Source organism: Chanos chanos, chromosome 7, assembly GCF_902362185.1.
Source record: "Chanos chanos chromosome 7, fChaCha1.1, whole genome shotgun sequence".
Taxonomy (NCBI): domain Eukaryota; kingdom Metazoa; phylum Chordata; class Actinopteri; order Gonorynchiformes; family Chanidae; genus Chanos; species Chanos chanos.
Genome location: NC_044501.1, coordinates 27,865,490 through 27,888,686, shown reverse-complemented (window position 1 = coordinate 27,888,686; position 23,197 = coordinate 27,865,490). Strand labels below are relative to the sequence as shown.

General features: G+C 41.6%; 2 protein-coding genes across 2 annotated transcripts in view; one reads left to right on the top strand and one right to left on the bottom strand.

The window, feature by feature from the left end:
* Positions 1 to 592: 592 nt before the first annotated feature.
* On the bottom strand, positions 593 to 13,976 carry agfg2 (ArfGAP with FG repeats 2). The gene is made up of 14 exons (XM_030780202.1): positions 13,810 to 13,976; positions 12,849 to 12,942; positions 10,010 to 10,125; positions 9,645 to 9,792; positions 9,057 to 9,177; positions 8,801 to 8,893; positions 8,505 to 8,537; positions 6,296 to 6,487; positions 5,680 to 5,752; positions 4,566 to 4,612; positions 3,378 to 3,476; positions 2,865 to 2,984; positions 1,009 to 1,079; positions 593 to 677 (listed from the first exon to the last, which is right to left on the bottom strand). The coding sequence occupies exons 1-14, from the start codon at positions 13,974 to 13,976 to the stop codon at positions 630 to 632; spliced, it is 1,422 nt and encodes a 473-aa protein (XP_030636062.1). The 3' UTR covers positions 593 to 629.
* A 3,437-nt stretch (positions 13,977 to 17,413) lies between these two features.
* The window catches only part of acap1 (ArfGAP with coiled-coil, ankyrin repeat and PH domains 1), a 22,367-nt gene continuing 16,583 nt past the window's right edge, over positions 17,414 to 23,197 (top strand). The window contains exons 1-5 of the mRNA XM_030780180.1: positions 17,414 to 17,470; positions 20,127 to 20,184; positions 21,312 to 21,431; positions 23,013 to 23,066; positions 23,185 to 23,197. The exon at positions 23,185 to 23,197 is cut by the window's right edge and continues 46 nt beyond it. Coding sequence (XP_030636040.1) covers positions 17,418 to 17,470; positions 20,127 to 20,184; positions 21,312 to 21,431; positions 23,013 to 23,066; positions 23,185 to 23,197 — 298 coding nt within the window. The 5' untranslated portion in view covers positions 17,414 to 17,417. The remainder of the gene's footprint in view (positions 17,471 to 20,126; positions 20,185 to 21,311; positions 21,432 to 23,012; positions 23,067 to 23,184) is intronic.

Below are 23,197 nucleotides of genomic sequence, written 5' to 3'. Positions count from 1 at the left end.
GGTCTCCTTTTATGCAACAGAACTGGACAATGGGGTTTAAATTTCTCTTCTGAAATGTGGGTCGTATGCTAAATGGGAGAAAGCAAAACTGCACAGGTATGAAATGTCTTACTGAGGAGCAGAAGCAGAGGGACAAAGCAGCAAAGTGTGTGTGTGTGTGTGTTCGTGGCAGCCCCTTCCAGAAACAAATACATTTGGCACTCTGAAATAGGTGAAACTATCAGGTAAATAGTTTTAATACATGGTAAATGGAGAAAATTCAACCAGACTCACACACACACTCACACACAAACATATACACACACACACACACACACACACACACACAAAAGCTGCAAATAATGGCATGTAGTGTTAAAGCAAACATAAACACACTCACACACATATATGAACACTGTAAACACACCAACACAGGCAGGCAAACACACACTTATACATACGATGGGAGGAGACAGGCATGTATGTTTTCCCCTCTTATCTGAGGGGACTAAGACTCCAGAGGCATGGTAATGGCAAAGGGAGTAGCTCCTTGAGTTAAGCAAGATGCCCTTCTCTCTCTCTCTTTCTCCCTCCCCCTCTCTCTCTCCCTCTCTCCGCTGTGGTGGGTAAGGGACCCAAGGGCACTGGGATCAGATGAAAGGGTTTAGTGACGTTCCTCTGCTGGGGTAAACAGTCCCCTGAGAGAAGAAAATAAGAAAAATACACAAACACACACACACACACACACACACACACACACAAATGCACACATGCATTACAACAAAATGATATTCAGGCAGACAGGTAACACATGCTTCAAAAAGATTGATTATATACACATATACATAAAATACATACACATATACTGATGGTGAAGTTCAGTATCCATCTCCTGACTGTTTTATAACAGGTCTATAGCACATAGAAATCTATATCCAGATATTTCCAACATATCTGATTTTTGTACACAGACGCACACACATAGTGTATTTTCACTGTTTGCACACTGTTAGAATGGATAGTACTTACAGTAAATGGATTTACGGACACTGGGCGTGGAGCTTTGCCCGTGGAATCAGAAACAGGAAATGAGGCGAAACCTTCAAACCACACAAACAGCCCCAAATTTAAAAAAAAAGAAAGAAAAAGAAAAACATTTTCTGATTACCTACAGGAGTGAAAGTATCGACATTGTACATAAAGGGAGATAAATGTCCATAAAACAAGGGCAGATTTCCTTTTTTCCAGTGTAGAATCTGCCACACAATTCTATAGCCTACTTATGAAAAAACATTTTGCCTTTAATAAGAGTTTTGTCTCAATAATTGTGTACGGGACAAAATGCCTCTGGGTATGGCTTACTGCAGCACTTTTTAACTCCTTTTTTAACCACGGGCAGAGCAAACAAAAAGAGGAGTTGAGCACCGATCCTGTTTTTTCAGGGTCGCTCTGGTGGAGTAAAGAGTGTGCAAGTTCAGAGTGCTGAGTTACTGCATTTGGCTTTAAACTACTAGCTAAAATGTAAAACATACAGTAACCGCAGGGATGGGAGGGCCAATACCCCCCCCCCCCCCACCAGTTCCCAGTGAACATCCTCACACGGCCTCTTAGGAGCTACACCACAGCCTGTGATGGCTCCCTCTCTGACAGCAGGGAAAGTGTGGGATCGATTCTAATGGGAACAAAAAGTCCACAATGGACAATGGAAAATCATTGTCTTGTCAGCATCTTGAGGCAGCTGGTGCTAACATGTACTGATATGATGCTCTCAAACAGCCTACACACCCAGACTTTTTTTTTTTTTAAAGCTTCATAAGAAGTCACTGCTACATAAACATGTGCGCACACTAATGTTATTTGTGTCTACGCCTGAACAGCGTACACAAGTTAGTACTTAAACTACACATGGTGCTTTTTTAAAAACGCTTTCAGGACAGATGATGAAAGACTAGTTGTTTTTGTCAGGGACTTCTGGGGCCATTCCATCCTGAATATTCAGTATTTGCGTGTTCACTATACTTAGTTTCTCGTTCCTTATTTTTGGAGGCGCCACGTAACTGATTCATTAGAGCTGAGGTTGGAAAGACTGTAGCGGTCGAGGGTTTTTCTTTTTTATGAGAGGCCAAATCAAACAGACACAGGGCTGAAAAAGCCCAGAGCAGATAAATAAACCAGTGTATTTTTTTGGCGAATGCCCCACTTTCTAAAACGTTAACTGTAAACACCAAGGTGAGGTAGACTCCTTGTTCGAGTATTTGGATATGGGGATTATTCATTTTAATTTATGTCTTGTCAATTTATAATCCAGGATAAATAAAATGTTTGTTTCAGAGGAAGTAAGAAAAAACCCTCAACTTAGATCATCCTGAATAATGCCACATCATAGATGACAAATTCGTGGAAACGCTGAAATAATTTCTGAATTTTTAAATGATGAAAACCATTTCGTTATTGAAATCACTGAATTTACTTAATCTCTGGGCGCTACATTGTGTCATCAAGAAAATCCTACAATTATATAACACATTATGAGATCATTTGTAGGGATCTCCACATTAAACATGTGGCTTCAGCATACACACAAAATTCTTTATACAGCTTCTAATGTTTTCTACAGCTTTTGAGGGAGTCACTCTGTAAGTTTTTCACACATACAGCTTCCCAATTTTAATTAATAAAACTATTCAAAAGACAAAGTGAAAAGCACAAGATGATGTGCTTTGAATGATTTATGGTCCATCTAATAAATCAATTCCTTTTAATCATTAATATTATATAATATTAGGTGATGGTTAAGACCAGTGTATTATTAAACACATAATCTTATCAGCTGAACCAGGATCAGATGATGGGGGAACAAAAGGAGATCAGCATAGGGCACTAACCGTTAGTTTCTTGGTTATTGGCTTGCTCTTTTGGAAATGCATTCTGGGATGTGGATGCAGGAAAAGAAGCTGACTGGGTGAAAACAGCTGGAGGGGAGGAGACAAATGTAGTGGAGTCACCTGTCAATCAAAGCAACAGAACAATCCATGAAAAAAGAGAAAGCATATGGAATCCAAACTGGCTGTCTTACAAAAACAGTCAACGTATTGGGGCTCTGTAGGAACTGATGCTCTAAGCAGTGTTTTCAGTCAGCTGCTACATGAAACTGATACTTGACATAATTGACATGATCATAACCATATTTTGCATTTGAGAACAGCATTGTGGGTTTGTAAGAGACTGCTTACTGATAAGACTACTTAAACGCCAACGCAGAAAACGTTACCTGAACCAGCCAACGAACAAACTTCACAGCACATAAATGTAAATGACTTTGAATTGTATCTCGACTCTTCTCCTTCTCCTGACCTCCTTAGCCAGCACACCCAGGAAGGGCGGGGCCACAGACTTACCAGCGGCCGTGCTGTTGAATGGATTACTGGGGGAGAGAGCGGGCTGGGAACTGCTGGTACTGCTGGTGGTGACGGTGGAGTTAAATGGGTTTGGGAAATCTGTACAGAGAGAGGGAGAGATGGGGGGGGGGGCAGTAAGAGAGAGAGAGAGAAAGAGAGAGAGAGAGAGAGAGAGAGAGAGAGAGAGAGAGGTTCTCATTATTGGTAAACATGAATTAGAAGACGTCCTGTTTTAATCAAATTGCTTATACGTTTTTTTGTTTTGCTTTGGTTTTTTTTTTTTTTTTTTAAATGAGTGGGGGGGGGGGGGGGGGGGGGGGCTTTTGAAGGACACTGAGGTCTTGAGCAAGAATTGTCTGTTATTTTTTAAATGTTTACATGTAAACTGATCCGCCAAAGGTCAATCCTTAGCGCAGAGATTTGTTTTTGTTTGTTTATTTGCTTTTTTCCCTTAACTTCCTAGATAGTGTTTTTCATATCTCATTCTTTTTGAGGTGGAGACACAAATGTTTTGACAGCTAAGATATCCTTACCATGCTCAAATGAGTTGCCATGGCAACAGTTCTGAGTGTGGTATAAATCTTTAAAAAAAATTGTTCACATATGAAAATATCACAATGCCATTTTGAAACTGAATTTGAGTCAATCCAGAGGGACTAAAAACACAATGTATCATCCCCTTAATCCCCCTGATACAGTGGAAAGATTAGGGATGCCAAACTAGGGAGGTTCAGATTTACTGAACGCATTAAGATGTAATAAATGGGTCACTCCTCAGGTTGTGAACATTCAAAGAGCACTTATAACCTTCCCCAGAAAACAGAGAAAGGTTAGTTGGAAAAAGTTATGTAAACATTTTTTACAACCCATAAACAGTTACTTTACAATATGAAAAAGTAACGGCCTCCAAGGTTATAAGAACGATTTGTGTCATTTAGATGGCTAAAGGTTTGCTAAGAGGTGCTGCACTCTATACTGGTACACTGAAACCTCATGTAGTGTTGGATATGAAGGCTATGTCTTTGTCCACACACAGAACCACGTGCGTGGCTTACAGAGCCGATCTCACTTTCAGTCATGCTACACACTTCCTCATGTGCCCCAGCGTGGTAATCACATGACCCAAACACCGCAAAGTCACAATGAAAACAGAGTCTCCACATTGTTTAGACTAAAAATCTCACTCACTGGCAAAGGCTTGGGAACCGGGAGGTCCGTCCGGAATGCCAGGGGAACTGAAAGGAGAGAGTGGGGAAAAAAGGGAGGGAGCAAAAGGGGGGAGAGGGGGAAGAGTGAAACCATGGAAACCACTCAGGCACTTCCACAAGCAGTTACTATCTGACCATTAGTGTGGGTAAGAGGTTAATTGGTATTGATTGTAATGTATAATGGATATTGTTTGAAGGATTCAGAATGCCAGCAAGTCAATAATTAAAAATGAGTTTTAGTGTGTATGTCTATGGCCATGTGTTCATTCATTCATTCATTCATTCATTCGTTTGTTTATGCTTTCATTTATTCATTCATTCATTCATTCATTTGTTTATTCGTCCATTCATTAATTTGTTCATTTATTTATTCATTCATTTTCAATTTTCCCTTTACTTGAAATGCATATGGAAAAGGTGAACAAAGGGGTGGGACTTTCTGTAAAAACTCTCTCTAAATGATGCATGAGACCCGTCAGTAAAGCAGCGGTCATCATGCGTAATGCAGTTCCTGACTGTGTTCAGCATCTCCCCACTGGGATCAAAAGTGCATCCTATTAACATGAGGACACGTGCACTCGTACAAAGGGTAAAGAAGACGTGCTAAGTGTAACAGCACACCACCGATCACGACTGAGCAGACTGGTCACGCTCCTCTCAACACAGTCCGTGGCTGAACGATCGCACGCCAGTCGGTTGAAATTAACGACAGACCAAGCTCACCCAGACTAAGTAAAATTTATGACTTCTTCTACCAGCCTACACCAAATATATTGTATGAATAAAATTTTAAAAACTCTTTCTTTTTATTCTTGTCTTTATTCTTCTGTTTATTTACTTTGGCACTCTAAGACCTAATAATTAAGATAATAAGACAAGAAGGGTCAGCTTATGTTACTGGTAGAATTGTTTTATGCGTCAGTTCTAACACAGAATTCTATGTTGACCCAGCATCTTATGCTAACCTTTACCAGTGTGTGTGTATGTGTTTGTGTGTGTGTGTATGTGTATGTGTATGTGTATGTGTGTTTTTGTTTGTTTCTGCCTTCAGTGCTGAAGGTTAACATCTGCCTGGAGTCTTATCCTAACTTTACCTCGCAGGAGTTGAACTGGAGGAGAGCTTGTTGCCAAACAAACTGCTGTACTGCTGAGGACCACCAGAGGGCGCTGTAAGGATACAGACACGTTCACACACTGTCCATGAGCCTTCTACATCAGGATACACACACATGAGCCGTTTCTCAATATGCGTTCTTCTCTACACTTGCATTTTCATGGACTTGTGAAATATTTTCAGACACGGTCTAAGTACTGTTCCAATTCAAAGTTCGCATCTAACCAAGTACAGATCAAATACCTGGATGTGTTCTTGATTCATGGGTTTTATCAAGGATGCATCAGGAGGTGACCTGTGGACTTAGGTAGTCAATTTTCCCAAGAATGCATTTCACACAAAGTCTGAACTCCGAATTTGAACGTAGCAAGTCCGAACTCCGTACTTGACGTACTCTGTATTGAGAAACGGCTATGCTCTGCCTCTTTCAAGGGGCAATAACTTAGATTACTTGTATAAATTTAACACAAGTGCTTAAAACATGAATCAATGTCACAAAAGGTGTTTTCACTCTCTCTCTCTCTCTCTCTCTCTCACAAACACACACACACACATATACATACACACACACACACACATATACTTCTCAGTCTTACCAGCGGCAGGCGAGCTGTCTGAAAACACACTGTCGAGCTGAGACAGGGCTGCATACCTATCCTGAGAGACAGGGGGCGGGGGTACAGGACTGAGGGCATTTTGGGCGTGGCTGAGCCCCCCAAAATCTAGACTCAGAGATTTAGGGAAGGGCCTAAACGGAGCACCACCTCCAGAGGCGGAAACATTGCGACCTATACCAATGAGAGATCAAAGCCTTGGCTCAAGTGACTCCTTGACCAAGAAGCATAAAATAACTAAAACATGATATATATTATATGTATGTGTATGATAACAGTAATATATATAGTTAATAAAATGTTCGAGCACTGACAAACTTTACTTTACAGCCCTATCAAAAATTCTGTTACACAGTAAATAACAAATGTAGAGGCTTTTTCAGTATGACATCTACTCTAGCTGAAAAATGTTCCTTGTAATACCTTTTCATTTTCACAAGTTATTCCTGTTTGAAATACTGATGTCAGGAAGGTAAAATAAAATAAAATAAAATAACAACTAAAGCGCCGATCACTCTATCATTTTCCAGAACTTTCTCTATCTTCAGCTGGAAAGGTGTTGAGGCACCTTTGAGCGATGCCAGACAGAGATCTGAGCTAATTTCTAAAAATATATCAGCTTTAAAGGTTTTTTTCCACACAGGGGTTCTCCTTGACCTGGCAGGGCTGTGATGTGAGACTTTGAAGAGGATGACTGGGAAACAAACCTACTCTATCACACAACCAGCTACTGACACCATCTAGCAATTTATTCACGTTTTTTAACACTTTGCTTCATGTTTATCTGTAATAATGCTTTATAACTGCTGATGAGTGTGTATAGACTTATGAGTGTGTGTGTGTGTGTGTGTGTGTGTGTGTGTGTGTAGACTTATGAGTGTGTGTGTGTAAACTTGTGAGTGTGTGTGTGTGTGTGTGTGTGTGTGTGTGTGTGTGTGTGTGTGTGTAGACTTATGAGTGTGTGTAGACTTGTGAGTGTGTGTAGACTTGTGAGTGTGTGTGTGTGAGTGTGTGTAGACTTATGAGTGTGTGTAGACTTGTGAATGTGTGTAGACTTATGAGTGTGTGTAGACTTGTGAGTGTGTGTGTGTGTGTGTGTGTAGACTTATGAGTGTGTGTGTGTGTGTGTGTGAGTGTGTGTAGACTTATGAGTGTGTGTAGACTTGTGAGTGTGTGTGTGTGTGTGTGTGTAGACTTATTAGTGTGTGTGTGTGAGTGTGTAGACTTATGAGTGTGTGTAGACTTGTGAGTGAGTGTAGACTTGTGAGTGAGTGTAGACTTGTGAATGTGTGTAGACTTGTGAGTGTGTGTAGACTTATGAGTGTGTGTAGACTTGTGAGTGTGTGTGTGTGTGAGTGTGTGTAGACTTGTGAGTGTGTGTAGACTTGTGAGTGTGTGTGTGTGTGAGTGTGTGTAGACTTATGAGTGTGTGTAGACTTGTGAATGTGTGTAGACTTATGAGTGTGTGAGTGTGTGTAGACTTATGAGTGTGTGTAGACTTGTGAGTGTGTGTGTGTGTGTAGACTTATTAGTGTGTGTGTGTGAGTGTGTAGACTTATGAGTGTGTGTAGACTTGTGAATGTGTGTAGACTTATGAGTGTGTGTAGACTTGTGAGTGTGTGTAGACTTGTGAGTATGTGTAGACTTATGAGTGTGTGTAGACTTGTGAATGTGTGTGTGTGTGTGTAGACTTATGTGTGTGTGTGAGTGTGTGTAGACTTATGAGTGTGTGTAGACTTGTGAGTGTGTGTAGACTTATGAGTGTGTGTAGACTTGTGAGTGTGTGTAGACTTGTGAGTGTGTGTAGACTTATGAGTGTGTGTAGACTTATGAGTGTGTGTAGACTTGTGAGTGTGTGTGGACTTATGAGTGTGTGTAGACTTGTGAGTGTGTGTAGACTTATGAGTGTGTGTATGCCTATGAACGTGTGAAAATTGCAGGCTGTTTTACAGTGTGAGAAAATTCTTTAGTGATAATGGCCTAATGATGCGAGATACAACACGCTGTGTGCAGGTTCGAAATGAACTATGCTCCAGTCGCTCTGTTGTCTTTGTGACATGACGGGATTAGTGTATGACCTCGGTAACAACCTGTTTAACAGGTTAGGAGAAAACAACGCCAAACAGTGTACGTTCCTGTGCGTGCGTGTGTGTGTGTGTTAATTTATACAGTACATCAAAAGCTGTCTTACCTAAGGTGAAGCTGTTTTTAAAAGTGCTACTTGCTGAAACAATGAAGAATAAAGAAAGAGGAGGAAAAGGGAGAATAAAGGAGAGAGAAATATTAGCAGCAAGAAATCTCTCAAAGATACAGAGATATTAAAAAAAACAGATCTTCTGTAAGCCCTGCTAGTGCGTGTGTGTGTGTGTGTGTGTGTCTGTGCACGCGCGCGTGTGTGTATGCATGCATGTGTGAGTGTGAGTGTGAGTGTGTGTGTGTCTGTGTGCGTGTCTGTATCTGTGTGTCTGTGTATGTGTGTGTGTGTACCGGAAGGACGAGGCAGGGCTGGAAAAGAAGGGAGGTGACTTTGGGGTCCAATTGTCCCAGGTCTCTGTCTCTCAATCCCACTGAACAACAAGTCTGAGAGAGAGAGAGAGAGAGAGAGAGAGAGAGAGAGAGAGAGAGAGAAAGAGAGAGTGTAAAGAGGTATAGTATTTATTGATTTTGCAGTAGAAGAAAGAAAGACAGAAACAATCAAACAAACACATGATGACAATAGCACTAAGACCCTGTCTGTTCTCACCTTTCCCAGGTGGGTCCCTGAAGCTCTGTGAACGGGAGGGACGGGCAGTGAAAACATCTGCACGGATATCAGCTGGACACACAGCAGGTGCTCTGTCCCAGGACGACAACTGAGACTGGGACTGTGTCACACACACACACACACACACACACACACACATACACACACACACACACACACACACACACATACACACACACACACACACACAAAACAGCATTAAACAGCATAAACTTTCACTTTGTTGATCTGAAACAAATCTGTGCCCACGACAGCACATTACAGCTTTAAAAAAATGTAAGGTTTAATTTGTCATTCATTTATTCTCTCTGGAATTTAAAGGCTAATGTGAAATTTTATCGCATCACTTTCCACATATTTCTACTTCATCAGCCTTTTATCCAGATCAACAGACCTTTTTTCTCCCAACTAGTTACTCCTCTCTCTCTCTCTCTCTCTCTCTCTTTCTCTTTCTCACACACACACACACACTCCTTCCCCCTTCCATTTTCTCTCACTTTTTTTTCTTTCTTCCTCTCTCTCTATTGATATACTGTCAATATTCTCCACTCTTTTTCTGTCTCTCACCAGTGTGCGTGTGGGGCGGGCAGTGGCAGGCAGGGGGTGTCCGCCAGGCTGGCTCTGAGAGGCGGGGGTGTGGGGGTTGGGAACACCCTGCACCCCAGGACTCCAGGGCCCTTCCACCTCCCGACGGTTCTTACTCTTAGAGAAATGCCTGTGGAGAAAAATGATTCACTCACAGGAGCACAGGGTCTTACCTAGAGAATCTCAGCATGTGAATGGATGGATGGATGGATGGATGGATGGATGGACCAACAGATGGATGGATGGATGTATGCATGTGCAGATGGATGGATGTACGGATGGATGGATAGATGGACTGAGAGATGGATGGATGAACAGATATTCAGCAAAGTAGCAGCTATATTCACCATTTCTTCTTCTCATACTTGTCCTGGAGGAACTCTTTTAGCTTCTGCGTGTCACGGGCGTCAAAGCATCCATCCGTCTTTGGGTCAAAGACACACAGCCACGTCCTCTTCCCAACCTGCATCCACACACCCAACAAAACGACCAATGAAAATCATCTCATGACTTTACATTATACCAGCTTCACACAGCTAGATGACTCCCATTATACAATCCTCACCTTGAGGAACCACACTAAGTCTTTTACAATTGGTCAGGTTCACCAGCAGGCCAATTTTGCAAGAGAAGAAGACCAACAAGACCACAGTACATTGCACACTCACAATTCTGTGGAACTAAAATCTCAGATTTCATACGTGAGCCTTGTGATGCAGACAGGGCTAACACAGCTCTACATAAACCTGTCATATTGCTGCTTTAACCAGTCATGTGACTTTCTGTCACGCCATAGCAACGCGCACTAACCCTGTTATATACTACAGTAATGTGCTACCATCCACGCTAACAAAAACGTGCGAAAAAAATAAATCAACAAAAACGTGCTAAAAAAAGAAATCAATTTGTTGTACTGGTTATTGTCATTGCTGAGCGTGTTGCCATTAAAAAAGGGGTTATAAGTGTCCAAACATTTGGAACAGCAGTTCTACAAGCCTGTTATATAAGAATCAACATATATTTTCAGTATTTTTCATTGCATGTTATTTCACAGATTTACAATGAATGTTTGATTAATTTCACAAATGCTCTCGTCCATAGTGAGTTATAAAACAACAACAAAAAAATGTGTTCCACCATAATTTGATAGCATATCCAAACTCAAGGATATAGCTTGGTATGTGTGCTGAATTTCTGTGGAAAAGTACCAGGACTGTCAAAGGAAGTCTAGACAGAAGGTTCAGCTAAGACTATCTCAAAAAAATCAGAACAAGGCTGAGAAAAAGACCAGGGAAGAGCAAACAGATTAAACTATGACCTGTTGTAACATAACACTCCCTTTACAGACATTCTGAGAATAGGTTAATTCACAACGCTACACAACAAAACAGACTACTCCATTCAATACTGGTGAATCTATTCAATATGTAATGAATCATAGATGAGTCTTTTAATGTCGTTTATCATGTATTCCTTCTGTTTGCATCTGTTTTCATGTCACATCCATTCATTATCTGTTGCGTTTATCTGTTTAGGCTCTTTAGACACAACCTAGACTCTTTTCTTTTTTTGTTCTTTAAAGAGAGAGAAAGACAGGCGGAGATTAAATCAAAGAACAAGGAGGAGATGTTTCTGTGCTGTGTTTAAACCTGGAGCTGTGTTTAGACCTGTTACACAAACTGATACTCCTTCTCTGTAATAATTCAGAGGCTACATCAGTGTAGTTAGAAAGTGTAAGAAGAGTGTGTGTGTGTGTGTGTGTGTGTGCGTGTGTGTTTTGATGACTGTCTGATCACAGAGAATGACCAGAAAACTGGCAAAAAAAAAAGCAGGTCCAGTCTTAGTTTCTACTCTTCTCTTCCAAAAACGGCCTGGCCGCATTCCATAAGCGCAGATTTCCCACGGAAAAGTGCGACATAACTGGTCCGTCCACTTATAAAGGGGAAGAGACTTTGTGGATAAATCCCTTCGTGTAAAATATAAACTATCAACTATTTCCTCTAGTCTCACTTCAGTCACACATTGACGTGTGCGAAACACTTTGGCCACCGCTGGTTGAAGTGTGTGTTTATTCGGATATCTGCATAGAGATAAGCTGTCCTAGCCAAGGTAAATGTAATTTGTAAACGCATAATGTTTGCACCACAAAGACGTACATGCGCTTAAACTTACTCATTTTATATCACACTCCTATCTGGGACAACCCACAAATTTTAAACCTCCGGTCCTCACATGCTTGGAGCCATTTTATGGATTTAAAACTTCGCTCCAGTGCGCGGTAGGAGAAAGAGCAGGACATAAGCCAGCAGTGTAAACGTTTTTCTTTGGAACTGAACTTACAACCCTTTCAACGGCTGAGCTACATCGGTGAGCTCTCAGCCGGCGCTAGCCTTCAGAGCAACGCTACATATCACAGCTTCACAAATACGTCTTTTATGTGGATGACGTCATAAGAGACCTCTTGACTTTCTGAAACCCTGCACTGCATGTAATGTTTCTGTAATGATATATTGTCCACGTATTGCCTTCACCATGCGCATCAGTGATTTCTGAGGTTGTAGGATGATGAAAGTCATGTTACTGGGGTATGCATTTTTGGCTCATAAACCATGTGTTTATGATATCTCCTCTACTAACCAACCTAGGTCTGTTTACACTCCTTAGTAGCCTAAACATCTTCTAAGACGAATTATTCTAAAGGAAAACGTACAGGGGGGTCTAAATGGCTGGAGCTATTTGCCTATGGTAAAACAGTGCCCCATAAAACGAGCTTTTATAAGCAGCTCATATTAGATTAATGGCCAGAGGCACTTAGCTAATGTTCGGTTAAAAAAAAAAAAATAAAAATATATATATATATATATATATATATATATATATATATGGGTGCTCAAACACTCCACTTTCATTGCTTCTCATTTTTCCAAATTGTTTTTCGTTCAAGGGCATCAAAGGGGTTCTTAAAAGCAGCAGGGGCAGACCAGAATGAAACAACCACATGCAGCATTTAGTAATCTTGCTTCGGGTGTGAACATTTCACGAGACGCTTCAATTATGAGTTGCACCTTGGAGGGAGGGAGGTTTAAGGGGTGACGGTAATTAATCTGGGCAGTTAGACATGTCCTGAGTTTCACTTTCACTCTACGGAGCGTCGCGTGTACAAGATGCTATAGGCCTGTCACTCACCTCGTTGCCATGGTTTTGCAAAAACTCCACTTCCTGTTGGGAGAAGGTTGTCATAGAAATGGACTTGACTCTGTGGGGCGGGTTGAGTCCTCTCCTGAGATAGCGAGAAAGAGAAACAGGAACGCGGATAGAAACTGATGCCAGGGAGGATGTGAGGCATTTAGAAAACAGGCACGCCGTTTTTTGTGTGCACGCGAGAGAAACAGGCTACGTGGCCGCCAAATTTTATTCTCAGTGTTTTACACCACGAGTGCGTATTTGTGTGCAGGTGAGCGAACGATAACAGGTTGAAAATGGTGAACAGCCAGGCATATTCTCACAGAACACACAACACAGTGCAGTCACGAACTAACAGTTCGTCGCTCTTCTATTTATGAACTGGTGAAATACTTTAGTGATTAAATCAGAGTCCCCGTTGCCTGAAAAAAATCCCGCAACCGCAGTTTGTTCAGGTAATGTGCAATTTAAGGAGTAATCTTGTGTACCAGGCGCTTGCTTGACATGCAGTTAAACACACACACACGCGCACAAGAGTCTAAATGATGCCAAACCTGGAACCATGACGAAAATGTAACGTAACACACACGCGACAAGGGGGCACGCCTGAAAATGATAAAGTGGTCATTATCGACTGCATAGAATGTAAACAGTACTCATCCAGATCTCTCTGTGAAAGAAAAAAGATTTAGACCCACATAGACTGGTCGGCTCGCCCACCGGTGCATGTATGTAGAATATTTTACATCATCCGAAAAAATGAAAAACTGTTGACATTTTATCTGACAGATACAGAGTAGCCTGCATTGCTAGATACCTGTATCTCCCTGTAGCCTAATAGCTTTTTTGCATTTTTTTAACCACAGCAGTATGAATGGCGCTGCCAGCATGCAGAAATAAAAATTAAACATGATTTATAAAACTAATCATCGTTAGTGTTAGTGTTATTTTAGAGCGTACTTACAGCATTCCAGAACACGATGTGCAAACGAAGCAACCCACTGTTATATCGATGTAAGTCACTCCGGGTTGACCGCACTCGAAGCAATGTTTGTTCACCCCCGTTTGTGCGAGCTCCCGTACCTTACGGGCACATACCTCCTGGTTATCCCGCTGTTTACGGTTCGACATGCTGAGGTCTTCCTCTCCCCTTACCGGTTGGTCAAGCCTGTGGAAGAGAGCCGTTGACTGGCCCCTGGTCGTTTATTCTGGTATGGAACTCACGCCCGCATTATGAAAACGATTATGCGGCTGGTGCTCTCTTATGACTTAACACTGAGATCTTACATGCGTATTCAATTTTTTTTCCTCCGGACCGAGGTCGCGACTGGCCGACCCGCCTGTCCGTCTACTGGAGTTTTACTACCTCGTTTGCTTGTTTATTTATTCATTGCTGCGGGTTTTCTTCAGAGGTATAAAAATCAAGCTCTCATCCTGTGTATCCCCCTCACGGTAGCTTTGCCACTCACTAAACACACCCCCTCTGTATATTATTGCTCTCTCTTCGGCTGTTCCACGAAGACGCGGCGCTTTGGAACGGTGACAGAGATTTGGAATTGAGAAAGCAGGCGGGGACGAAGGAACAAACGTAGTTCGCGTCGTCAAAAACAGTAAAAAACAGTTATAATGAATACTGAAACTTTCACGTGAATGCAGTAGTCTTGTGATCGCTTATAGATTTATTTATTCCATTATATGCTATCGTTTTCGACAGAATGTCACTACTTTACGTCGTTTTTCTGTGCATGTCAACAGCATGGGTTTGCACAGTCGAGGAGTCTGTTATCACGCCCTTCAGATGACGTCTGAAATAAAAAATGTTGTCCATATTGTGTTTTTTAACTCTTGAAGTGGAGTATCTGTAAATGCAAAATTGAATACTGTTTGAAACCATTCGTTTTGATTGAGGGCTTAGCGCGTTAAGTAGGCCTACTACACAGAAAACAGTCGTTTAAGAGAAAACTTGCCGTGTTGTCAAACACAGTTTGACCATCAGTTTCCACGGGAAAATTATTGTAATCACGTATCTTCTCCCGGGAGACACGTTGTCAAAACATGAGATAACACCTCTGTAATAACGTCGAACGATCACAAGGGAGAGCAATTTTCCGACTGATCAGTGGCCCACAGCGTCTCCTGATTTGTCATTTGATTTTGGCAGTTTGAGTCATTAATAAACCATGTTATTCTGACGCACTTTGGCTCGCCTACAATACAGGCATTTTAAAGCCTTAAACGCTGTTTCATTCCTTAACCATATGTTATTAGAGTTTTCATTCGTCCCTTTTACTTCTTGATGTAGTTGTTTCTCGGGGACATCATCAGATCACCAGGTATCAAGATTACCTTTGACACTACTCTCAAAGACAGATCTTAACATAACTTGTGTGTGTGTGAGAGAGAGAGAGAGAGAGAGAGAGAGAGAGCGGGAGAGAGAGAGAGAGAGAGAGAGATAGTTGCGTGCACAGGCGTGTGTCACGGCCATTAAGTCAAACAAATAATTTTTACAGTGGCCATGAAGGCAGGCTGGTTTCTGCAGAGTAGGCTGTGATTATCGTCACATAATATGCTACGTAGACTGAACAGATAAAGCACATATATATCAGAGAGAGAGAGAGAGAGAGAGAGAGAGATTGTGAGCCATGTATGTAGGCTACTTAATCTCAGAGTGCTACAATTGTGACATGACAGCGACGCCAAGGTTTCACTGCCTCTGTGTTATTATAATAGAACACTCTCTCTCTCTCTCTCTCTCTCTCTCTCTCACTCTCACTCTTTGTAGGCTGTTTTGTTGTCAGGTGGGACGCATGTCTTTGCACAACAGGTTGAGCCAGCAGTATTCCAAAGCAGAGGTGTGTTCTGGAAAGCTGCCTGTCACAACGGCCCAGAACAGACAACGTACCTAATGTATTTTTTCACCGAGCAAGCATGTTGTGGATTTTTTTTATGACACACAGCACACAGCGTCTCTGCGGCAGGTCCTGAATGCGATTACTGTTGGATTTGGTTATCTGGTTGGGCTGCCTCATTTAAATTTACATAAACGGTTATAAAACGAGTCAAAGTGACCAACAGAATCTTCTTTAAGATTTGGGTCTACTTGCATAGTTGCATATAAGTAGCTTCAAACTGTATGGGATCAGAACAGAATACAACAGTGTCGTCTTTGGCCATTTGTATGGGCTAATAGAATGGACTGAACACTGGTGGTGAATTGTACTTAGAAATACTTTGCAGTTAAAAGTTGGTCCGACGTATTTTTATTTCAGGTTCCTCGCATCGTCTTCTTATCCAAGTCAGTTTACCGTTTCAAAATAATTAGCCTGACAATCACGAGGTAACGCTCATATTTCAGCATGAGTGATTTCTCACTGGGTTTTTCCCACAGCCAGTGTTATTGTTAAAGTGTGTGCGTGTGTGTGTATGTATGTGTGTATGTTCACTCCCTTTTAACATTTGGAAAATCAAATTGAAATTGATGAGGGAGTCTCCTGTCTGAGGTATGAGTAACATGTTGGCCCGTCCAAATCATGTTGTCTCTGAATAGAGCTGTATGATCCAGGGACCCATAGTGTGACCCTGAACCCAATTAACCTAATTACATAGCCCAAACTGGGATGGGAATTGTACATAAACGCCCATTGTCTGAAAACGGGATCTGAGCTTTCATGTAACTGGTGGAATTCGAACGCTTACAGCCACGTGCGCCCTTTCGTTGTTGTTGTTGTGAGTACAATACAACATGCTACAGCTCTCTGTTTAAAAACATAATAATAAAAATCAAATATTAGAGGTCATACGTCTGCAATTTCAACCAAAACTGAACGATTCTAACGCTAGTTTCTGCGTTTACTCATACCTGTTCGGTCACACTATTGTATCGGCGCAGTGGGAACGACAGCAGTACACCCGGAAATACTGAGAGGTGGGAGGTGGACCAACGCAGAGCGCACAGAGAGGAAGAGAACTATGTGTCTGCTTCGGTCTCGTTCCCAAGGGGGGCTCCTTCAGGGGCATGTTTTAGAAGTTTAAATATGACCTAATCATACGGCACGAGCACGTCTTAGTTCAAACTGTTTGTGTTGTTCTGTTTTTTTTTTTATTTGTTTCCTTTTTTCTTTTCACGTTAGCGGAAACCTATCATAGTTGCTCTGAAGCCTATAGCTAAATGTCAAGTCGCGCTATAGATAGGAGACGGAGAAATGGAATGCAAGTTTTAAAGGTATGGGTTTCGTCCAACGGCTGTTGAAACTGCTGTCACTGCCTGGTATTTTTCTATATGATATTTAAAAAGAGATTAAGTTATGTAATTAAATGGTTTCTTTCTCACTCCAGTATTTATTTAACTTTGATGCGAAGTTAATAATTGAGGATTGGTATTAATATTTTAATGTAACCTATATAACTGAAATCTGTTCCGTTTTTTTGTCTTATTGATTTCTTTTGTTTATTGACTCAGACAGGTGGTAACTACTATTACTCAAGCTGACCTTCCCTCATGTCATCAGCTACACGGAATTCTCGTATCAGTTTTTGTATTCTTGATTTAAATTGAGCCAAAACGGATTAAAAATGACAGTCAAACTGGATTTCGAAGAATGTCTTAAGGACTCTCCGCGTTTTCGGTAAGTTATTAAACTTAGTTTGATTCAAATCGTTCAACGTTTAACTGCCTCATGCTTGTCTTAGGTAAGACTTGGGTCAGAAAGAACTAGTAAAATGTTAGTTTAACTCTCGCCTTTATGTTTGCGAAAGAGAGAACGGAACTACGAAGAAGTCAGGATGAAAGTGCCCGCTAATGTGACAGAATTTAGAAGAGCGGAAACCCGAGTTACATCATCAGAGACGTTATTATGAATATGTCGAAATGTAGAATTATGGACCATAACTTGCATTTGGTCGCTTTCGAAGCGCTGAAAATCGTGCCCTAGTTTAGGTGTAGGGGAGGAATGAATGGGGTCTGGCAGCCACTGATGATTCGTTGTGACTGGTAACTGGGGGAGGAGGGGAGTAATGACATGCTGATATGGTCGTAGCGCCAAAGCGCACACTTCGCCTCGCTATTCTATGTTAAATGTAACTGAGAATGCGTAGGTAGTCTGTTTTAGTGAAATGATCGCTGTAAAATGCAAAAGCAAAGTACGGGCTGTTGGTGATTCATTGAGTTTTGGTGGCCGACACTCTGCTATGCTGAGATCAAAGTCTTTTTTTTTTTTCATTTGGGTTAGTAAGGATGAGAGACAATCGCAAGAGACACTTTTGAAGTACTGAAAATAATAACCAAAGAGGTTTTGTTGCTTCGGGTGGAGTTTTTCGCTTTTGGCATGCAGTGAGGGTGTGACAGTACCCAGGACATTTCTCTTTAAATCTCCCTTCTACATTTTTCTCTCGGCCTCTCTCTCTCTCCTCCTTCTCTGGGTTTGGCTGGGAGTCTACAGGGCAGCAGGATGGAAAGTTTGAGTGTAGCGTCTTCTCTGCTGTCGCCCAAAAGCAGAGGGGGTGGTGTGGGTAAAGAAGTAGGCCATGGATAGGCAGAAACACACACACACACACACACACACACACAATCTTCCTCTCAATCTCAAACAGTTAAGAAATATTCCCTCTTTCACTTTCTCTCTCTCACACACACACACACACACACACACACACACACACAAACTCATGGTCTCTTTGAATCTCACACACTTCAGAGGCATGTAAAGAATATTGTTTATTTCTCTCTCTCTCTCTCTCTCTCTCTCTCTCTCGCATGCGCACGAACACACACATGCACACGCACACACACACACACCTATTAGTCAAGACTTTACTCACAGGAAAAAAAAACACACACACAAATACAGAGAAAGATACCAACACCCATGTAGTTTTCATAAGGTCTACCCAAGCACCCTTCTCACAAAAAGCAAGAGACACATCAATTGTGAGAAGTTGGGGGTTTTAAGGACAGGAGGAGAGAGGGATTGAAAAGAAGGGCACATAAAAAGAGGCCCTGACACAAATGCAGACTGTGGCCAAGCTCTCGGGGAAGAGCTACATACTGCTACATCCCGTTGCTAGGTAACGGCTGGGGGAAAGGGGGTGTGGGGGGGGTGGGGGGTGGTAGAGTTTGTTACAGGAAGTAAGGCGAGAGATAGTGGAGTGATAAACAGGAGACAGGAAGTGTGTTAAATGGGTGGATCGCTACGGAAACTCGTTGCCTTTTCAGATACACACACAGATCATTAGCATTGCCAGAATTTCATAATTGTTCTCTCTGAGTAAATGCTCACAAAGGAGGTTTTTTTTTTTTTGTTTGTTTGTTTGTTTGATGGCAATGTTATCTTTTTGTACTTCCCCATATTCTGCATACACTGATTCAGTTTGTGTTGCCCATGGGAGTCCCTCTGTTTTTTTGTTTGTTATTTTTGTTTATATTGGGGTTTTTTTATATTTATGTGAATGCTGAGAGAAGAAGACTTTGCTTCTCTCCTCTCTCCTCTGGTGCCTCTCGGCAAGAAAAACGATTTAAGTGTCTGTCTCTAAACGTCTCTGTGGCTGTTGTAGCGGAAACCACAAGGCCTGAATGTTGAGCATGTGTGTGTGCGCGTGCATGTAATTGTGTGTGTGTGCATGTGTGCGTGCATGTGTGTATAAGTGTGTTGGGCGTGTGCTTGCGTGTGTGTGCGTGCATGTGTGTGTGCATGTGTTTGCGTGCGCGCACGCGAGTGTGTGTGTGTGTGTGTGATAGAGAGAGAAAGTGATAGGAGCACTTTGAACAGATACTGAGTCACTGATACTCGCCCATGCACACACACACATGCACACACACACACACACACTGACAATTAGACTCCCCCACTGATTGACCATCTGACAGGCCCAATTCTGCACACACATGAAAAAAAATTGTTATATACATATGCATTAACCACATCCATATATTTACACTGTGCTTGATTGTCCAAATCCAAACACCTGTGTACATGCTTTAATTGCACTTTACATTACATGGGTGAAAAGACTGCCAAACATTTCACTAGACTGAGGATATCATCTGATGTTTAGACTACAAGTCACTCATTTAAAAGACTACAAATGCTCAGTGAACTGGAAAAAACAAACCTCCAGTCAATGGGAAAGAAAGGGAATGGAACTTTTTTCTTTTTTTTTTGACACAAGCTGACACATTCTTTTGGCAAGAGTTGTGCCACATTAAAAAAAAGTGGGTGTTGCAGTGTGAGTGTGCAGGACTAGCTCTAAACTGAATTGAACTGAATTTTTTTTTTCTGTTTACAGGGCAGCCATTGAGGAGGTGGAAGGGGGTGTAAGCGAACTAGAGACACGACTTGAGAAGGTGAGACAATGAGAGAGAGAAAGAGAGAGAATGAGAGAGAGAATGAGAGAGAGAAAGAGAGAGAATGAGAGAGAGAATGAGAGAGAGAAAGAGAGAGAATGAGAGAGAGAAAGAGAGAGAGAGGATGAGAGAGAGAGAATGAGAGAGAGAATGAGAGAGAAAGAGAGAATGAGAGAGAATGAGAGAGGATGAGAGAGAGAATGAGAGAGAGAATGAGAGGGTGTGCATTCTGAGTTCCATTTTCATTCCCTCCGCATGAAAATGGAACATGCACTGAGGCAATGAGCTGTCGTCAAAGCGGTAGTGTGTAACTATATCATAGTGAATAAAGTAAAGGCAGAGAACATGGGCGGTCAGTCTGTGCGGTGTCAGTATGCTTAAAACATGAGACAAATCAGACATCGTTCTGTTCCGCGGGACCGCAGAAAAGTGCTCGCGTCCAGCCAAACAGATTTCTTTTTTCTCGCGTCAGTTCTTATCGGCATTACGTCATTAAAATTCAGATTTGAAATACTCCTCACAACATCTGGTAAAACACGGCAAACCTAAAACATGCACTTCATAACAGTGAATATCTGCTTTGATAGAACAGATTTAATTGCGGGTTTGACTCTCAAATTCCAGTGTTTCCACACTACGGGCGGTGAGCTCGGAGCTTGTCTTCCCACCGTGCCCCCCTCAGTCTTCCGCACACCGTGTTGTATTATTGGTCTATAGGGAACTAGCCTAGGCACTAGTTCTCTTCTACACTGTCACCTGTGAAAGAGGAATTACAATTGAATGGCTCTCTTACCACAACCCACTCCAATTCTCTTTCAGTACTTTATTCTGCATCACATTGACAAACATGCTCACCAAACTTCCCTCTCTGCTGGACACATGATGCAGCGTGGTTTTATACCACACCAGAATTACATGTGTGTGTGTGTGTGTGTGTGTGTGTGTGTCTAAGTGTGTATGTCTAACTGTATGTAAGAAGTGATCCATGTCTCTGTGAGGTCAAGATTTGTGTGTCAATGTAATGGCCCGTCCATTTCTGATTAGCCAGTGATTTAATTGAACGACTCTGTATATGCCTTAGCCGTGTTATATTCATAGTATGTGTGTGTGTGTTCCTGTTCCTGTAGCTGGTAAAGCAATGTCACTCTATGCTGGAGGCAGGACGGGTCTACTGCCAGAACAGTAAGAACTTTGTGAATGGCCTCAGAGAGCTGGGGCACCATTGCTCCAACGACAGCACCATGGGGGTGAGTACAGGGGTCTGTCCGTCCACAGACAAACACATCACACGCTTTTTGTGTGTGTGTGTGTGTGGCTGCGGTTGGGGGCTGGTGGTTTGGCCTTTAGTGTTGTCGACAGCTGTCAAAGGAACAACATGGTTATTAAACCATGCTTGGTTTCTCTTAAGGTCCAGTCAAAATTCAGGCTTACATGGTTCTCAGTGGGGGTTTAGGTACTGATATCTGTAAGTTAGCTTTGAGACAATTTTAATTGTAAAAATCGTCATAAACAAACACACCTGAACTGAACTGAATTGAACTGAATTGAATTGAATTGAATTGAATTGAATTGAATTGAATTGAATTGAATTGAATTGAATTGAATTGAACTGAATTGAATTGAATTGAATTGAATTGAATTGAAAAGGTGCCCACATTGCTATGTTCAGATTATTCTACATGTGGTAAAATGACATCATGATAAAGTCTGATTGTCTTTCTGTCTCCTAACACAAAGATGGACATTTATACAAAGATAGTGCAAAAATGTTGGTTTTGATGGTCATATAAGATGCACATGCCAAGACACCTCTAAGATAATTGCCTTACTTTACACTCCTACATCAGCCATGCCGCATCACATGCTAATTCATTCATTTGAATATTGTTAACTTGGTTTGCCCTGTTGTGGACAAAGGTCCAGAGGAAAAATGTGAACTACATCCTTAGCGTTGCCTAGTTACCATAGTAACCACGTGATGTCATATGTTGCAGGTCACACAGTTAAACCGTTACTAAACATGTCTTCTATAGCATGTCTGTTAGCTGTGTCGATATTTTCTTTTACCAAGACCATGAATGTAACAGGGAGAGTCAGTAGAATGGGAGCCTGAACTTCAGTGGTAATACAGATAGGAACAGATACTGGTGTGTTGTGGCTCTGAAAGAACCACAGGGTGTGATTTGAACAAAAACAAAAAAAAAGGTGTTAGAAAAATGTTTTCTTTTTAAGTCTTTCTTGATGGTTTGAGGTATATTGCCTCTCAAAGTTTTCAGAGTGGTGAAATTGATCAGAATGTGTGAGACTGCAACAGCTGATCCAACTTGTTCACTGATAATCTCAAATTGACCTCTCCATAAACATGTGGATGAAGTTAAGTGGAAAGACAGTTTAATTCAGCTCTGCTGAATCTGTTAGCATTAGTCTGAGAAATAATACCGTCTTTTTTTTTTCCACAAACATGTAACTGTGTTTGAGGTAAATGTCATTTTGAATCTTGGCTCTCACCGTTGGTGTTTTTATTATCAACATGGTGACGGTTATGTATAACCAAGAGCTTGTGCTGATAAACACATGTTGAAGAAGACAGTGAAGACGTTACATTGGCTTTTGAAGACATTTCAAACTTAGTATGACTCTTTTTGCTGGCCTTAGGAAAAAAAAGAAAAATCTGCTTCTGTAGGGAGGAAAACCAATGACATGACTTTTTTAATTAACAGCAAGAACTGTTGTGTCAGTCACAGAGCAGAATCTCTTCATTTTTTTTTTTAATGGTATGTCTGCCTGAACCTTTGACGAAGTTGTGTTCATCCTTCTCTTTCATTCAGGAATGTTTGGATAAGTTTTCCAGAAAGCTGTCAATCATTCTGGATGCTCAAGGGGTAAGTAAACCGTGATGGTAAAACCAGTTTGTCCATTCCGACCGCAGCTGGTGATGACCATAGCCCAAACAAACCGTCCTCTTCTTCTCTCTCATTCCGCCGACTTCTCTTTCATCAGGAGTTCATCGAGA

Excerpts from the sequence above, each read along its gene's own strand:
- agfg2 (XM_030780202.1), bottom strand. The coding sequence starts at position 13,976 with ATGTCGAACCGTAAACAGCGGGATAACCAGGAGGTATGTGCCCGTAAG. Across the intron at positions 12,943-13,809 it reads ACATCGTGTTCTGGAATGCT|GAGAGGACTCAACCCGCCCC; the intron begins GTAAGTACGCTC and ends TCGCTATCTCAG. Across the intron at positions 6,488-8,504 it reads TAAAAACAGCTTCACCTTAG|GTCGCAATGTTTCCGCCTCT; the intron begins GTAAGACAGCTT and ends TCATTGGTATAG.